General features: G+C 36.8%; 1 protein-coding gene across 2 annotated transcripts in view; it reads right to left on the bottom strand.

Moving 5' to 3' along the window:
* Positions 1–13,991, bottom strand: part of LOC150099690 (furin-like protease 1, isoforms 1/1-X/2) — a 280,807-nt gene that overhangs the window by 95,598 nt on the left and 171,218 nt on the right. For both annotated transcript variants that reach the window (XM_090403953.1, XM_090403954.1), the window contains exon 10: positions 5,356–5,459. In XM_090403953.1, the coding sequence (XP_090260079.1) occupies positions 5,356–5,459 (104 nt within the window). The remainder of the gene's footprint in view (positions 1–5,355; positions 5,460–13,991) is intronic.

Raw genomic sequence — 13,991 nt, 5'->3', positions numbered from 1 at the left:
AGCTTACAGCTGCAAGGGACCCGAGTACACACCAGGTAGGTCTAGGGGGGGAGGTTGGTCTTTTGTTGAGCGGATCAGGGATGCCAATTTTTTATATGGTTTGTAACAAGAAGTTAAGTTATGTTTTTTTAGGATTTTTGTGATTTTTTCCGAGGTGCCTCAGATGTAAGGTATGGTGATGGATTTAGAGTAATCCTTGTTGTGAGTGGGGAGGGGGGGGGGGTTGTGGTTTACTGGTTTTAATATTTTTTGGATTTTTTTGTGGGGGGGTAGCCATTGGCTGAGAACGTGTTGAGGATGTGGTTTCGTTCTGTGGTTAGGGCATTGTCATTCGAGCAGATAAGTTTAGCCCTGTCGTGTAGTGTCTTAATGACTCCATATTGTTGTGAGGAGGTGGGGGGATTGTTGGTGAATGTATCTGCCTGTATGGGTGGGTTTTCTATATACTGAGAAAACCAAGGTTCCATCAGGCTGGCGGGTGACTAGTGTGTCTAAGAACGGAATGCAGTTGTTTTTTTCCTCTTCCAGGGTGAATTTGATTCTGGGGTGTTGGTTGTTTAAGTGTGTTAAGAAGGAGAGGAGTGCATCGGAGCCATGTGGCCAAATAGCGAAGCCAAATGGTTGGTTTTTGTGGGGCAGAGTTCAAGGCTTGCACTTCAAAAATCTCCATATAAAAGTTGGCCAAGGGTGGGAAGAGCGGAGAACCCATGGCTGTCCCCTCTATTTGTTTGTAGAATTTTCCTTGCCAAACAAAATAGCCTGAGTTCATTGTGAACTGAAATAGGGCTGTGATATCGGGAGGAAATTTAGTTGGATTAGCTCTTTAGTTGGATTTGAAGTGGGCTGAGTTTTTTATGTATGAAGGTGTGTTGCCAGTATAGTGTGAGAGAGCTTTGGCCAAACGTTTAGCTAGTTTATATGTGGGGGAATCAATGCCATCCACTATGGGACGTAATGGCACATTTTCCTTGTGAATTTTTGGGAGTCCATAAATACGGGGGGGTATGGAGTTATATGGTGATTTCAAAGCCAGCATAGAAAACCTTACACTCAAACACACTGACATAATGGTCAGTTTTGATGTCTCCTCCTTATTTACGAATGTCCCTCTCAAAGAATCCTTAGAGCTAATCCAAGCTAAATTTCCTCCCGATATCACAGCCCTATTTCAGTTCACAATGAACTCAAGCTATTTTGTTTGGCAAGGAAAATTCTACAAACAAATAGAGGGGACAGCCATGGGTTCTCCACTCTCCCCACCCTTGGCCAACTTTTATATGGAGACTTTTGAAGTGCAAGCCTTGAACTCTGCCCCACAAAAACCAACCGTTCGGCTTCGCTATGTAGATGATGTATTCGCTATTTGGCCACATGGCTCCGATGCACCCCTCTCCTTCTTAACACACTTAAACAACCAACACCCCAGAATCAAATTCACCCTGGAAGAGGAAAAAAACAACTGCATTCTGTTCTTAGACACACTAACCCGCCAGCCTGATGGAACCTTGGTTTTCTCAGTATATAGAAAACCCACCCATACAGGCAGATACATTCACCAACAATCCCCCCCCCTCACAACAATATGGAGTCATTAAGACACTACACCACAGGGCTAAACTTATCTGCTCGAATGACAATGCCCTAACCACAGAACGAAACCACATCCTCAACACGTTCTCAGCCAATGGCTACCCCCCCCCCAAAAAAATTCAAAAAATATTAAACCAGTAAACCACAACCCCCGCCCTCCCCCTCACAACAAGGATTACACTAAATCCATCACCATACCTTACATCCGAGGCACCTCGGAAAAAATCACAAAAATCCTAAAAAAACATAACTTCTTGTTACAAACCATATAAAAAATTGGCATCCCTGATCCGCTCAACAAAAGACCAACCTCCCCCCCCCCTAGACCTACCTGGTGTGTACCAGGTCCCTTGCAGCTGTAAGCTGTCCTACTTCGGCCAAACAGGCAGGACAGCAAATATCAGAATTTCAGAACACAAGGACTACATCCGGTTTCACCAATACAGCCACTCTGGTCTTGCTGTATTGGCGAAACTGGATGCTCTGGATACCTGCCATAGAATACGGTGGAAAAAAGCCAGGATAATACACCGTAGCAAATACAGATATGAAAGGCTTTTCATAGAATAAGCTTCAGCCCTAAGAAATGAGCCTAACCTCAACAAATTTGGCTGCATAAGACTTCCTCAAATTTGGGAAACCTACATCAGAAGATCTTCAGCCCAATCGCCCAAGGATACCAACATCGCCCGCTAGAGGGCACCATCAGGACTTTAGGAGAAATAATAGCTTCATTCTTCTTACTCATTTATTGTTTTTGCTGTGCCTGCGTGCACGTATCTTGTACCTAAGTTCTTGAAAATGGCAGCGTGACGTTGCCGAAATATAGAAATATATTAAAATTTATTTTAATGTATATCCTAGTACGTTGTAATTTCCTGAATTAATATAGTGAAAAAGCCATCATTCATTGGGAAAGCATTAGGCTTCAGTCACTTGACTATCGGAACAATTATAAAGGATGCCATCAAAAACATTGCTGATTCTTGGGATTAAGTGAAGTAATAAATAACAAAAAGGGTGTGGAACAAACTGTGCCCTTAATTCTGTGACAATTTTTGTGGCCTCACAGAAGAAGACATTGCACTGCAATTGGACATCAATGAAAATGATGTTATTGACTTAATAGAGTCCCATTCACAAGAATTAATTAATGAAGACCTTATGAAGACAGAGAAGCAGCTGATAGAAACATGAACCAGAAGATCCAGAGTCAAGAAAGTTTATGAAAAAAGAATTAGCTGAAGCCTTTTGTCTTGCTGAAGCAGGATTTGCTAAGCTTGAGAAGCATGATCCTAACACTGAACGGTTTACAAAGATTTACCGTGCAGTTAGTGAAAACATTAGCTGCTACAAGACCATTTATGATGAAAAAAAGAAAAAGGCTGTGCAAACAACTCTAGATACCTTTTTCAAGAAACCAACTTGAGTGGTAAGCTCCCCTCCTCCAAAACTTGGTCCATCATCTCTAGCACCAGAATATGATCCTGGTTCAAATCCTAATTCTCCAGCACCCATTCCATCCTCTTCAGTACCATCTCCATCATCATCTTCCGATTAACATTAGCCTACCTTCTGTTTATGTGTGGTCTGAAAATTTCTCAGCTTCGACCATAAATGGAAACGCTATTGGCAAGATTTTTTTTTTCTAAGTTGGTACATCTCTCATAAGCATCCATGTGAAATTGCAAGTCACTCTATCAAGTAGATTTTTTTTATACAGCTTTGAAAGCCAAAGTTGTCTGTATTCCTTGAAATGGATAAAAATTGAGTATATCATGCAGTTATAAAATTCTTGGTAAAAGTAGGTTTACCACCAAAAGAAATTCATTTGAAGTTCATAAAAGTTGATGGGCACTTTTCTTCATTTTTGACAATTAAGGAATGGGCTGCTGAGTTTAAACGTGGCCATACCAGCCTTGAAGATGATCCATGTGAAGGACGTCCAAAAAGTGTAACAACAGCAGAAATCATTGATCAAGTGCATGATATGGTATTGGATGACCGGCAAATCGAAGTACATGAAATTGCTGAGACTATAGGCATTTCAAAAGAATGTGTAGGATATATTTTGCATGAAGAATTGCAAATGAAAAAGCTTTGCGCAAGATGGGTGCTGCACTGATCAAAAATGCACTCGCATGAAAATCTCTGAACAGTGCTTAAAACATTTTAACAAGAATAAAATTGATTTTGTGCATTGATTTATTACTATGGATGAGACTTGGATTCACCAGTACACACCAGAATCCAAACAGAGTCAAAACAGTGGACAGAAGCCGGTTGTTCAGCACCAAAGAAGACAAGGTCATGGCATGAGTGTTTTGGGATGCTAAAGGCATTTTGTTCCTTAATTATCTTGAAAAGTGTAAAATGATAACTGGGGAATATTATTCCGATCTTTTAACCAGACGAAATGAAAAAATTTCATGAGAAAATACATGGTTTGCAAAAGAAAAAAAAATCATCTTTCATCAGGACAATGCACCTGCCCACAAAAGTGTTTTGGCAATGGGAAAATTAAGGGATCTGCATTATGAATTGTTGGAACATCCACATTATTCCACAGATTTGGCTCCCTCTGACTTCTACCTCTTCCCTGCTGGTCAGCGTTTTTCTTCAAATCAAGAGGTGATTGCAGTTATAGAGGGGTATTTTGCAGATCTTACTGAGAACCACTACAGAGATGGGATAATGGCACTGGACCATTGCTGGATGTATTAGTCTTAAGGGAGATTATGTTGAAAATTAAAAATAATTTCGAAATTATAAATTTGTTTTTCATTGATAGGCCGAGAACTTTTCAGACCACCCATGTATGTTCTCTTTGTCTGAATTAAAAGAAAGAGCACAATAGTTTCTGTAACTTATTATTACAGAACAGGGGTATTATTATTATTATTACAGTATTACACTGTATTCTTATTGCCACATATGAGCCATTATAGTATTGTTATTATTATTACCAAATATGCGCTGTTCATCAGGGATCCAAATTACATATAAATCCAACCTAAAGATGTATTCTGGAATGCATCTCGTTCGTAACCTGGGGACACTGTCTGTAGTTAGAGACAGCAGCAGAAGTATAATGTAACATATCCTAGCTTCTTAAATATCAATATTTAGGTAACTTCATTAGTAATGATAAAATTCAGTCCAATCTTAATTCTCACAAAAAAGGATTCTTTTCATCCCCCTGCTCTTAATTTGAGGGTGTAACCCTAAAGGGGGGGGGAGAAAGAGAGAGACAGCAATTTTATGTACGATCACCACTTCAATGATTTAACTTTACTCATCATTCAGATATTTTTGCTGTGTGTACCTTCAGCAAATAACTCCATGATCACTTTAATCAGAATTTGCACCTATAATTTTTTAACTTTTCTCAAACAAGTTTTGTTTTTTTTAATTTTTGTTTATTACATTCAATAATGTTCTACTAATTCATGAAGTTTCCTTCACTCACTCAGTTTACATATTTATACTGTATAGATAATGATGAAAGCTTTGAATAAGATGCATAATATATGGTTGCCTCTGACAATAGCAAACACTACCATATCAAATTTGTTGCTTGCTATAGAAAACTAATGAAAAGTCCCATAATTACAAAGCTTTTCTAAATGAATGCTACAGCAAATTATTGATTGTAACAAACTATGCCTTTGGTCTCTACAAGTTTGTTATAGTGAGAATTGACTGTATAAATATATACATAAAACATACAGTAAAGCAGATAAATAAAAAAAGTGGACATATTACCATTCCTTCCGACACCAGTAGTCTTCCAATCGCTGGAAAACAGGTTAGCTGGTTTAGCAGTCCTGACAACAATATGTTGCATATCTCTCCAAGTTAATTTTTTGCTAATTAATGTGAAAAAAGAAAAGTAGAAGAAAAAAAAATTAAGTTACAATAAACTAAAAATGTGAATTAAAATTATATTTATGTGATTAATTTAATAAAACAAGAATATTTTAAGAATACTATATGTTTTGTATTGAGATTACAGTGATATAAATTACTGAGCCATCCTAACTCTTTATTTATTTATTTTAAATTAAGTGCTCATGTTTTGTTATATGAATAGTTAAAACAGCGCCAAATACGCAATTTTTTTTTTAAATGTAAAAAATAATCAAGTGAATGAGTTTGAAATTTTCTACAAGTTTGAACAATTGTTTTTATGTTGAAAAAGAAGGTGTGATTGATTGATTTGGAGTTTTATGATGCAAGGACAGCAAAGGTCATACTGTGCCAGGACAGGTTATGGCAGTACAAAGGGTATTGATAGGTAAATACATGCTTACAAGAGATACATTAGTGAATAATATAAAATGTATGAATAAAGTTATAAGAAGTTAAATGAGTAAATAAAATGTATGTAATAGTGGCAGCAAAAGCCCATTTCAGTTAGGTGTGCTGACGTATGGCTTCTGCAACCCACACTACAAAATTCACATCAATTTGACTATACAGTTGCATTTTTATCAATGTATGAAAGTTTTAAGAGTGCATTTTGCATCAGTGCTCATCTTAACTGGTCCAATGCAATTAATTATATGATAACTTTGAATACTTTATCAATTAATTGTAACCAAATCTGCATAGAGTGGGGAATAATGTGTTAAGATATATTAGAAAATAATAATAAGAATGCTATATTTGAATTACTCAAAAGTATAAATATAATAGTAAATTTGGAAGAATAGGATGAGGCTTATCTCCTTCAACTACAATCATACAATCTGCAAAACCTATGGCAGAAAACAGGATATTTAGTACATTGTATATACATGGAAAAAAGTTATAAATCATTTACATATTAAAAATTTGTCCAGTACACACTTCATGCAAGCAAAACAGGTGAAACTCAGAAAACAAAAACAGCAACTCATAACAAATGACAAAGTTCAATTGGATTGGTTGACACAATAACCAATTGCAGCCACTGGTTTCTGGGTACTACTGTCTCAGCGCACCTTGTCTTGCTTCTTCATGGTTTAAAACCACTGGAATGCCAAGAATTTGACACATTGCACCATCTATACATCTGTTCAAAAGGCTCAAAGGTGTCCATATTTGTGACCGCACACCCAGACTATTAACGTGAATGCGATGCAATGTTTACACGTCAAAAAAAGTGTCCTCTTCATAAAGCATTAATATATTGTATTTATTTTTAGGAATCACGCGAAGCCCAAATAATGCAGGTAATGTTGTCAACACTCATGAAAATAGCTTTAATAGTCTCTTTAATGTGCATACCAAAAAGGATGGATGGCAGTCTGATGTGTGTGATACAGGATCTCCCAACATACAGAAAAGAGACTAGTCCATGTAGGATGATTTAGCAGGGACTTTATTTTTAGGACATAATTAAGAGACAAATGTTTTCATCTAAGTGATTGAGGGGGTTCATTTGATTCAACATAAAGGCACTGAATGGGTGATGTGTAAATAGCACCAGTAGCTAATAAGATATTCTGATAATGGATTGGGTCCAACCACTGGAATGTGCTTTCCTTTGCAGAACTGTAAACCAGCGAACCACAGTCAAGCTTTGAAGATACAAGTGCATTGTACATGTGGAACAACAAACATCAATCTGCATCCCATTCAGTAGAGGACAGAGTGCAGAGGATGTTCAATGCTTTTTTGCACTTCTGAAGACGAATGCATGTAAAGAAAGTTAGCTTTCTATCAAAGATAAGTCCCAAAAAAACATGCCCTCTGACTAAAGGGATAACAGTTTGTCTTCATCATCATCATATGTTCACTGGGCATCCACAGATGATGTATGGTCACTCCGATGCTCAGTGATGTGCAACACCAGGCTTAGCCATGTAGTCCTGCTGTATGCTTTTCTGGAGGCTTCAACTCTCTGAAGATCAGTCACTCCACACACACCATCCATCCATCTCATTGATGGTCTACTCCATCCTCTTTTTCCAGGAACTTTACCTTCTATTACTGTTCTGAGAAGTCCTTTCAACGTGTCCAAAATATTTTAACTTTCTTTAGTCAAAATTCTTAAGGAGCCTTAAAGTTCTACTGATCTTTTCTAAAACCCATTCATTTATATGCCTTTCAGTATATGATATCCTCAACAGCCTTCTGTAACACCACACCTCAAAAGCAGCTATCCTTTTCTTAAATGACTTCTTTAGGTTCCAAGTCTCATATCCAAAATCTTCAGTTGATCTTCTGAACAGCAATTCCTCACATTAATAACGGATCACAAGCACTCAAACTTGCTGACTTCCTCAATTCTTTCTCCATTAAGGTACACTTGTTTCTCAAGCACTTCCCTGTTTGTATTTCCTTTGAGAATCATAATCTTTGTCTTGCTAGGATTGAGTTGAAGTCCTCTGTTATTACTGATCTTGTTAACTTTATTAAGAATTTATCCTAGTTCTTCCTTGTCATTACAGAGGAGTCATCCTCTGTAATGTAAGGAAGAACTAGGATAAATTCTGTCGTAAGGAACGACATCATCAGCATACCTTAGATTACTGATCAATCTACCACCTATCCCAATTCCTCTCTTGAGCTTATCCAATGCTTCGTGCATGATGTCCTCTGCACATATACTAAACAAGTAGGAGAAAAGTAAACATCCTTGCCTAACTCCTTTTACAACCTGAAGCCAATCAGTTAATTCAATACCTGTTCTTACCATGGCTTCTTGCTCCCTGTACAAGTTGGCTATTAACCTGATAGTATGTTGAGAAAAACCCGTTTTTTTCATTACTTTCACATGTTAAATTTAGTTTAATCCTTTATCCCAGTGAGAGCAAACAAAGTTTGTGCTAAAAAAAACTTCAGGACTGAATATAGTGTTGTACTACTTATCCAGGTAAGATAGTACAACACTATATTATGCATTAAGCATTAAGGGATAAGCAATAACACTATATTATGCATTATGTTATGCATTAAGGGATTGGCCAATCCCTTAATGCATAACAGTATACATATCCACAAGGAAATGTGTTTTGCATTATGGGAGATACTGGGATAGGAGTGCTGGTAGCTTGCTCCACCTTTGCTACAAGTTGCCTGGTGTTGTACTACTTATCCAGGTAAGATAGTACAACACTATATTCAGTCCTGAAGATATTTTCAGGTGCAAACTTTGTTTGCTCTCACAGGAATAAAGGATTAAACTAAATTTATCATAGTCTAACCTAGTGATAAATAAACTTTCAACAACTTTCGCATGTTGAACACAGTCAAAAGCTTTAGATCAGTCTAAGAAATACATTACCAGGAGTCTAAATTCTTTATATTTTTCTATGATCTGTCTAAGGCAAAGGATCTGATCTCTGGTGTCCTTAACTTTCCTAAAAACTGTTTGTTCCTAGGGCATCTCTACGTTAACTTTGGCCTATTTAGCATGATCTTCAATAAAATTTTGCTGGCATGAGATATTAAATAGTTCTATAGTTCTTGCAAGCCTTCATATCTCCCTTCTTATGTAGTGGTATGAAAATTGACTGCTTGCAATCTCTAGACCATGATCCTTTCTTCCATATCCTTGTAATCAATCTATGAAACACTCTTATCCCTCCATCCCATGTGGCCTTAATTAACTCTGCTGGGATTCCATCTGCACCTTATTGCTGTTAAGCTGCTTAACTGCTCTTTCAACTTCATGCCTAAGTGGAGGAGGTTCCAATTAAGAATTTTCCTAGTGAGAGGGATCCAAATTTTCTTTATCTACTCTATTGTACAGTTCCTCACAGTATTCTTTCCATCTGTTTTTGATTTCCAATTCTTCTGTTAGTAATGCTCCATTCCTGTCTTTGATGACATTCAATTTGGGCTTAAACTTGTGCTTTAGGGTCACAAACTAAACTAAACATTATTTTATAATTGTGCATCCTCATCTGAAATGCTATGTCCTCACATTTATCAGCATAAAACTTTTCTTTGTTCTCCTTGATGTCTCTTTTGACTTCTCTATGTAATTTCTTATATTCTTCAGTCCCTGTGTCTTTGTTTTTCCAACCACCTTCTTTAGTTCCCATGTTGAATCTGATATCCATGGGTCTCTTGGTCTTCTTATTGGGTTAAGATACTTTTTTTGCTCTATCCTGTATTATCACCCTGATTACTTCCCAAAGGATTTCTAGTGAGTTATCCTCATTGGTCTCCAAAAATCATTCAACCGGGCTGATGTTTCTTCTGTGAATTCACTGGGAATTACTCTAACATCCAGTCTAGTGGGATGTGCTTGACTTGGAAGTTTTCGGAGTCTTAGTTTTACTTTGGCTCTTACTAGCTGATGGTTCCGTACCATAATCTGCTCCTGGACAAGTACGTCAGAGATGCTTGCCTTCCACCGCTGCACCCACTGCAACTACTTGTTCCATTCTAAAATCAGGATCAAGTGGAGAGTGCGTTTCTGACAGAAACATACACAGATGTTTTATTTCGGCAGATAACCTGAACCAATGACAAAGAGCCCGTGATGAGACATGACTGACTGCTTGTTGAAGTTGCCTTTCAATGATCCTCATATTGCAGGAGTGACAGTAATTTGTGAAATCATCAACATAAAGGTAACTGCCTTTTTTCTGAGCAGTGAAATTCATCTTCCACCTAAAGGTAATCATAAACATCCACAGCTGGATTCAAACCTTAGGCTTAATGGCTGGAGGACAGGTATGTTAATTACTTTGTCAACAAGGCCAGCAATATTTTGGAATTTCTGGTAGCATATCATCTACTCCAGCTGCCTTTCCACATTTAAGTTTTTCTGATGGCTTTTCTACCTCGAGCATTTGTGTGCAATCAATCCTGATTGTGTTTCTCTTGAATATGATATGGATTCAAGGTTATATTGTGAGTGGTCAATGTAATTTAGCACTCATGTAAAATTGGTAATTTTTATCTGTTTTATTGTGTTTTTTCCGTTAGAAAATTAGTCTTTTATAGTATGTTACAGTCCATTTTCATGTTTTTATAACACATTTTTATCATTTTTTAAATTAAGGGGATATAAAATCCACATTGTTTTAAAACCAAATAAGAAACTCAAAGATTGGAATCAGAGAGAGTTTCATGCCGAATATAGTAAACTAGAAAGTATCGGCGATCACTAGCATGAGCTAATGCAAGTGACCCCAGTACGTAGTACCATAACGGACAACTCGTTGCAATGGTGAGGAAAGCTCAGATCGCTATTCTTAGGTATTTTCCATAATGTAAAAACACATTTCCCCACCTTTGCAACGAGTTGTCCGGTATGGTACTACGTACTGGGGTCACTTGCATTAGCTCACGCTAGTGATCGCCGATACTTTATAGTTTACTATATTCGGCATGAAACTCTCTGATTCCAATCTTTGAGTTTCTTATTCGGTTTTAAAACAATGTGGATTTTATATCCCCTTAATTTAAAATATTGTTTATATCGCCGAAATGAAGCTTATTAGCTCTTTATATTTTAAGCATTTTTATCATGATATTGTAATATTAAATACAGTTGTAAAAAGGCACCAAAAATGCAGAAGAAACAGAATGCTAACAAGAACAGCAAAGTAGTGAACAAGAAGGGTTTTCTCTACTAAAGACAATATTGGAATGTGGGTATATTGAAAATAATTTAATCTCCAAAATCACTAGGTTAAAGCAGATTATTAGACAAATGACGAGGGAATTACAGAAAGTAGAGCACCATTTAGAGGAACACAGGAAGAATAATAATAAAAAAAAAAAAAGTCCAACAGCAAAATGGAAAACAACAAAGTAGAGAATGAAGTAAGTTAGTGCTTATCTCATTCTGTACTTTGTTGTTTTCAAGTTTTCATGGATAAAAAAATATATTTCAATTGCATGCGAGCAACTGAAAAACAGAAAGCAAAGCAAAAGAATATTGTGAGTATATTTTTTTTTGGCCACTAACTTAATTAATTTTAGAATAAGATTACACTAGGTTTTTTGGACCAATAAATTTAATGATAAATTATGCCAACAAGTTTCACCAACTGGGTTGTTTGGCTACTTCAGGGCATACAAACAGTAAAGACAACTCAAGGTCATTAGTACATAGAACAAACTTATAATATAACAAAACTAAAGAGATGTGTAACATCATACGCATGGAGAGTGTGTTTCATTAGTTATTGTTGTGTGTGCACGTTCTGTAGTTTGCAGCAAAATTTAAATTCTGGCAAACTTAGCAATCTTATTAGGGTTTTCCATATGTCAGGCAAGATCATTCCTTGATTTCTGTTTAGGCTGGTTTCAGAACAGAAAACCACTGTGGTTTCTTTGAAACTGCGACACCGGAACTTCTAGATAAGGCATAGAACTTTTGTCCCATTCAATGGTGTGGCTTGTGTTGAAGAAGTGGAGGGCTAATCCGGAACTATCTATTCTGTTGTTTTTAACATTCCCTACTTGTTCCTTTTTTCTTATTTCAAGGCTTCTTGATGTCTGACCTATGTAGTTCCAAAACAATCTGCCAAGACTCAATATAAATCCTCAATTGCCATCCCTTATGCAGGAACAGTGTCAAAAAATATTGCAACACTCTTCAAACCTTTTGAAATTAGAGTAACTTTCAAACTGATCAAGGCAATCTAAAACATATTAAGGTCACCCAAAAGACAACAATGCCTTCTTCAAATATGCTGGGGTATACAACATCCCTTGCTGTTGTGGTTTAAACTACATAGGTCAGACATCAAGAAGTCTTGAAATAAGAAAAAAGGAACATTTAGGGGATGTTAAAAACAACAGAATAGATAGTTTCAGATTAGCCCTCCACTTCTTCAACACAAGCCACACCATTGAATGAGACAAAAGTTCCGTGTCTTATCTAGAAGAACATTTCCGGTGTCGCAATTTCAAAGAAGCCAAAGTGGTTTTCCCTTCTGAAAGCAGCCTAAACAGAAATCAAGGAATGATCCTGCCTGACATATGGAAATCCCTAATAAGATTGCTAAGTTTGCCAGAATTTAATTTCACTGCAAACTACAGAGCGTGCACATACAACAATAACTAATGAAACACATGCTCCATGCGTATGATATTATGCGTCTTTTTAATTTTCTTATATTTTATACTTTTGTTCTATGTACTAGCAACTTTGAGTTGTCTTTACCATTTGTATGCCCTGAAGAAGCCAAACAGCCCAGTTGGAGAAACTTGGCATAATTTATCATTAAATTTATTGGTTCAAAAAACCCAGTGTAATCTTATTCTAAAATTAATAAAGCAAAAGAACTTGTAATTCTGGTAGGTACCAATGGCTTAACTAGTGATAAATTCAGTATCAGAGAGGATATGAAAAGGTTGTTGGAATAAGTGTGAAGAGTGGGAAAGTAAAAATCATTAGAATATTACCTACATATGATGGAAATGAACTAAAAAGACGAGCTATGATGATAAATGATTCAATGTGTTACTGTAGAAGGAATAGATGCCAGTTTTGGGATGTCGAGTGAGTTGGAGGAAAGATTGGATTCGTATAAGACGGACAGCCTGCACTTGCATTTGACATCAGGAATCTTTAAATATGAACTGATGAACTGATATGAGACCTAACACACAGTCAGGGAAATTGAATTCTGAGGGGAGGAATTGTGAGAATCTGTGTGTAAGAGCAATAATGTTACATAACCATGTTAAAGATGGGGAATGGTTATTATTATGGTAATGATTATGAAGAGAGAGAACGATTGTTCGTCCGGCTCAGACTTATCAAGCATGTGGAAAGATATCTGCATAAGTAAGGAACTAGATAAGAACAGAGATCTGCAAGTTGTCAAACTGTGTCATACAGACCACAGACAAGTGTATACAAAAGAGCATGCAGGTATCTTATCATGTCTATATTCGAATGCTATGGGTATCAGAAACAAAGGAATAGAGTTTATTGCCTTGGTTAATATATTGGGACCTCATATTGTAGGCATTAGTGAGACCTGACTATCAGAAGCAGACATACTAACTGGTACTGAGTGCAAAGGGTACAATATTTTTAGGAAGGATAGACAGGATATGAGAGGAAGGGGGGGGGGTCTGCTGCTAATAATATCAGATGACTTGAATCCAGTTAGAGTTGAGACCTATAACTACTACAGGGTGATCATAAAGTCACGCAACCCAGAAATAACACATATCTGTTTTGAGATTAATTACAAGTATATGAAAAATGAAACAGCAACAAATATAGGTTATAATCGGACCTTTATAACAAAAGAAGAATAGGAATCTCATTATAACATATGTTGCAAGTGGCCACCTCCTTCATGAATGCAAAATTGCGCTCATTGTACCATATTTGATGCCACCTTGTGAGCCTCTGTAGCTCAGTCAATAGAGAAGAAACCCATTGGTCGGAAAGAGCTGGGTTTGATTCCCATGTATGATATGAGGAACCT

Source organism: Typopeltis vanoorti, chromosome 14 (assembly GCF_054136105.1).
Source record: "Typopeltis vanoorti isolate ZY-2024b chromosome 14, IOZ_Tvanoo_1.0, whole genome shotgun sequence".
NCBI lineage: Eukaryota > Metazoa > Arthropoda > Arachnida > Uropygi > Thelyphonidae > Typopeltis > Typopeltis vanoorti.
This window is presented reverse-complemented; position numbering and strand designations above follow the sequence as displayed.